General features: G+C 58.1%; 1 protein-coding gene across 1 annotated transcript in view; it reads left to right on the top strand.

Annotated features, from left to right (window-relative positions):
* Positions 1-4,921, top strand: part of LHX6 (LIM homeobox 6) — a 10,981-nt gene continuing 6,060 nt past the window's right edge. Inside the window, exons 1-4 of the mRNA XM_009998836.1 lie at positions 1-85; positions 2,652-2,752; positions 2,833-2,928; positions 4,901-4,921. Coding sequence (XP_009997138.1) covers positions 52-85; positions 2,652-2,752; positions 2,833-2,928; positions 4,901-4,921 — 252 coding nt within the window. The 5' untranslated portion in view covers positions 1-51. The remainder of the gene's footprint in view (positions 86-2,651; positions 2,753-2,832; positions 2,929-4,900) is intronic.

A 4,921-nucleotide genomic window follows, 5' to 3' on the forward strand; every position in this document is an offset into this window, starting at 1 on the left:
GAGTTCGGGCTGGTGGAGGAGAAAGTGCTGTGCCGGATCCACTACGACACCATGATCGAGAACCTCAAGCGAGCGGCAGAAAACGGTAACGCAGCCCCAGCGCCGCGGCCCGGGCTTTGCCTCACTGGCGGGTGGTCCTGTCGTCGCCAAAAGGGGGTGATGGGCGGCCCTGGGGAGAGCTGAACATGGAGCCCTGGGCTAGCAGAGGGCTCCTGGGGGTGGCTGATGTGCTGGCAGTGCCTGTGGCTCGTGGGAGACCTGTGTGCAGTGGGTAGTGCCGGGGATGAGCCCGTAGCCCACTCGCTGCGTGCAGGGGTGAGGGAGCCACTGGGATTTTGAGGCTGTGAGTCACACATCTAGAAGGTGGGAAAGCTGGAGCTCCGACAAAACCTTCCCATCATTTTCCACCCACCCTGCCCGCCCAGGGACGTGCCACTCCCAGCTGGACTGGACCACACCACGTGCTGCTGGCCGTGCTGCCAGACCCAATCCAGTCCTGGTGCCAGTGGGGTCAGACTGGTGACACTGAGGTCAAGCAGGCAGCACCCTGTCCCCCTTGGGCACTGCTCAGCCCAGAGGTGTGCTTGGAGGAATGGATGGGTGGGGTTAGTCTGACATGGTGTGTGGGGAGGCCGGGCCGTGTCCTGCCATGCTGGAGCTGTCCTTTATTGGAAAGAACCTGAGATTTGTTGATAAGGCAGCAACAGCAGCCTGGGGGAGCAGGCAGCTTCCTGGGCTTGGTGCTGTGGTAGTTCAGCTATGGGAGCCTGGCCAGGTCCTGCCCATGGGCTGAGGCCAAATCTGGGTCCATCTCCCTCCTGCTCTCATGCATTATCACACAGATGTTGTGTGGGCAAAGGGAGTTCTGCCCAGGGACACTGTGCAGTCATAGAGTCACCAAGGGGAGTTTCCAGGGCCACCTTCCCATTGTCCCAAGGCCTAGGACCCTCCAGGCTGGGGTTGTGCTGGGGCACCACAACGGGCTGGGCACAGGGCTCTGGCCCTTGGTACCCCATGCTAGTGCTTGGTGGGCACAGGGAGGCAACTGCCATGTCCCAGCCCACACAGCACATGGAAGCCATTAACAACCTGACACGAAAATAATCAGTGTTTCTGTTTACAGTATTTAAGTGAGAGGATGAAAACAGAGTGCCCAGTTGGACTGGGAGGGTTCTGGCTTGGGATGTGGGTCACAGTGTCTCAGTCCATATAGTTGGGTGCTGTGGAGGTGTGAGCAGGGATGGAGAGGAGCAGGACAATGGGGAGCAGGGACAGAGAGGAGCAGGGATGGAGGGGGGAGAAGCTGTGAGGTCTGGAGGAGTAGGCTGGTGTGGGGCCAGCAGGGTCTGGCGTGGGGGTCCTGCAGAACTGTTTCTCCAGTTGAAGGCTGGAGTGGTAGGTTTGCTGCTGCTTGAAAGGGTTCTGCTGGTGTGGGCTGAACCCCTGGTGTTGGAACAGTGCTGAGGCACCTGGTGAGTGTCCTGCATAGCTACTGGTGTCTTTGTGTCCCCTGGCTTTGAGAAGGGGATGGGATTGCTTTGGAGAAATGCAGTTTCTGTGGAGCTGGAGGGCCACGCTCCCCTCTCCAGTAATTACCCAGCAATTTCTTCTGCACATGAGGTTTTACACACAAGAAAAATAAACAGATGTTGCTGAAGTCAGAGTCCCATTCATCATCCTAAAAGAACAAGTCAAACTATATGAGAAAGTCCTTCAACTCAAGCCAAGACAATCACAGCCTGGTCCAGTTTGCAGTGTGACTGCAGGGCTGTGCAGGCGCATCCTGGGAGTGGGGTGAGCGCCAGCCCTGCTCTGGTACCTCCCTCATCCATCACTCTTCCTGCTTCACCCACACTGCCTGGAGCAGCTGGGATGGGCATGATGTGGGCTGCAGTGGGGACAAGGGACCCCAGGTCCAGCCACCCTCCCTGCAGACTCGGTAGCTGTTTGACCGTGGCTGCTCTCACCCTGCTGCCATGCTTGGGGAAGGGGGACAGTCCCCCCCAGCTTGTCCTGCTTAGTGTAGTTGCTGCTCAGAAATGAGCACCCTGAGGCCATGGGGACGGAGCTGCTCCTGCTCCCAGAGTCAGGAGGAGGAGGTGAGGGTGCCAGGAGGATTCAGGGCTTGAGCAAAGGAGCAAAGAACCCATTGAAATGCTCTGAGAAAATAAAATGATAGATGGGGGCAGCACCCACAGGGGCAGATGGGGTTGCTGGAAGCAGCACAGACAGGATGATGGATGTGGTGAGTCGGGTGGAGGCAGGGTCCTCTTCTGAGCCACTGGGGGACATGGCCAAGTGGACACAGAGAGTCAGGGCCAGCAGGACATCACCTTGAAGCGCATCTTTCTGCTGTCACTTCCTCATCCCTCATTCCCCAGATTTTCCACCAACTTGCTGCACTTTTCTCTACTCGATGGTGAACACCCTGGGGCCAGCAGTGTCTGCAGGAGGAGCTGAGCCAGCCGGGGCAGCTCCTGAGCAGCGATGCCAGCTCTGCCCCCTCTGCTCCTGCTGCAGCAGGGGATGCTGCTGGTTCCCCACGCTGCCGTGCTGGGGTTGTGTTCCCCAGCTGAGGGACCATTTCGCGTGAGGAGCAGGTGAGCAGCGAAGTTCCTGACCTGTGGTGTGTGGATCTTTCTCTCCTGCAGGCAACGGGATCACGCTGGAGGGGGCTGTGCCCTCGGAGCAGGACAGCCAGCCGAAGCCGGCCAAGAGAGCCCGCACCTCCTTCACCGCCGAGCAGCTGCAGGTAGCGAGGCTGGGCCGGGGGCGCCGGGGGGGGCTTGGCTCCCCTGCCTCCCCCTCATCCCCTCTCTCGTCTCCCCACAGGTCATGCAGGCACAGTTTGCTCAGGACAACAACCCCGACGCACAAACGCTTCAGAAGCTGGCGGACATGACGGGGCTGAGCCGGAGAGTCATTCAGGTGAGGGACGGGCAGGGGTGGGCAGGGACAGGCAGGGACAGGCAGGGACGGGCAGGGACGGGCAGGGACGGGCAGGGACGGGCAGGGACGGGCAGGGACGGGCAGGGACGGGCAGGGACGGGCAGGGACGGGCAGGGACGGGCAGGGACGGGCAGGGACGGGCAGGGACGGGCAGGGACGGGCAGGGACGGGCAGGGACGGGCAGGGACGGGCAGGGACGGGCAGGGACGGGCAGGGACGGGCAGGGACGGGCAGGGACGGGCAGGGACGGGCAGGGACGGGCAGGGACGGGCAGGGACGGGCAGGGACGGGCAGGGACAGGCAGGGACAGGCAGGGACGGGCAGGGTGCAGCCCCGCGGTGCTGGGCAGGGCTCACTCCCCTCACTCCTGCACACTGACCCTGGCACTCGCCACATCCAGCAGCTTCGCGCTCCCTCACTGACACGTCGGTTTCGCCAGGTCCCGCAGCGATGCCAGCGCTGTTCTTTCTCTGTCTCACCCCTGGGTTTCCTACTTGTTTTCCCCTCTTACAATGCAATGAAAAAACCCCGGCCCAGCAGCCCCAGCCGGCCCCGAGAGGCGGCCGGGCGGCCCCGGAGCTCCCTCGGCACGGGCAGCGCCGGGAACAGGCAAAGCCGGCTGTTTCGGGAAGGGCTGGGATCGGGAAGTTTAAAGGAAAAGGGGTTTTGTAGCCCCAGGGTGGCAGGAAAGTCCCTGCGCTCCTGCTGTTTGGGAGCAGGGGGAAGCGGGGCCGCAGGGACTGAGGGAAACGTCCCCTCCTCTGCAGACCGTCCAGCTCTGCTTCCCCGGTGACATTTGAGCTCGTCACTTTCATGTTCTGCTGACACACTTTCTGCATGCAATAAAAACATCAGCCATTGAAACAAATTTGGAGCTTTCATCCCGGATTATTTTGCCAACGACGCATTTAAATTTTGTGTGTGAAAATCTGGCTCGAGCCTCAGTTATTGAGATTCCTCATTCAGCTAAAGATCAAGCAGTCTGCACGCTGGGCTATTTTTTATGTGGATATTTTTTAAAGGCGCTTTGAACAGGAAACAATTTGTCAAATGCTTAGGACTGTTTCCCTCTCTGTGGCCCGGCATGTGCGGCCCCGGGGAGCCGGGCTGTGCTCAGCCTTGGAGGGGATTTTTTACTCTCAGCTATCTTTTAAAAGCATAAGAAGGAAATCACCACATTAGCAGAGACCACCCTCCCCCTCTGTACACGTTTTAACTCCGGGATGTAATCCCTTAACTGTTCTTTATTAATTAGAAGCAGTGAGATATGGTCAGAGGGCTCGTACCTGCTGCTGGATCCCCTGCAGAACCCTCCCTTCTCAGCCTTGGTGTGCTGCTGATATGGGGGTTTAATACAATAAACCACAAGTGATGAATAAAAAAAATTGTTTTCCATGTCCCTAAAGCCACCTCTTCTAGTCTAAGCTTTGACTTCATGTTGTTTCCCCTTGTCTCTTGCCCTGCCAACGCTCAGCGTTTCCCAGCTGATCCCAGCCGTGCCTTCAGGCCAGACTAGCTGAGGTTGCTGGTTAAAATCTAAATAAGACCTTGAAGAGTGCTCCCATGATTTGCAGTCGTTAATGTGAGTTTCTGCATCACCTACTTGGGGTGTTTCACTCAGTGACTCCTGCAACAAGCTGCACATTGGTAATGAATGTAACGCAGAGGGGTGTTGGTTTTGACCAAGGCAAATTAATAGTGATTGGTAGTGATGCCACTTTGGGCACCCTCATGTCTGTACTGGCTTGAGACAAAACTTGCTCTAGTGAGTGTAAAACAGAGCTATGGAAGCTGGTGGGGTGCTGGGGAGGTATTTCAGGAGGCAAGTTTCTAAATTGTATTTCTTTAAAAAAAATATTTAGCAGAGACCCCCACCGCAGGGTCCTGGGGAAGGACCACGTGCAGTCCCGCTGTCCCTCCGCTGACACAGGCTTTTCTGGTTCTGTTTCAGGTTTGGTTTCAAAACTGCAGA

This window comes from Chaetura pelagica, unplaced genomic scaffold (genome assembly GCF_000747805.2).
Source record: "Chaetura pelagica isolate M959 unplaced genomic scaffold, ChaPel_1.0 scaffold405, whole genome shotgun sequence".
Classification (NCBI taxonomy): Eukaryota; Metazoa; Chordata; class Aves; order Apodiformes; family Apodidae; genus Chaetura; species Chaetura pelagica.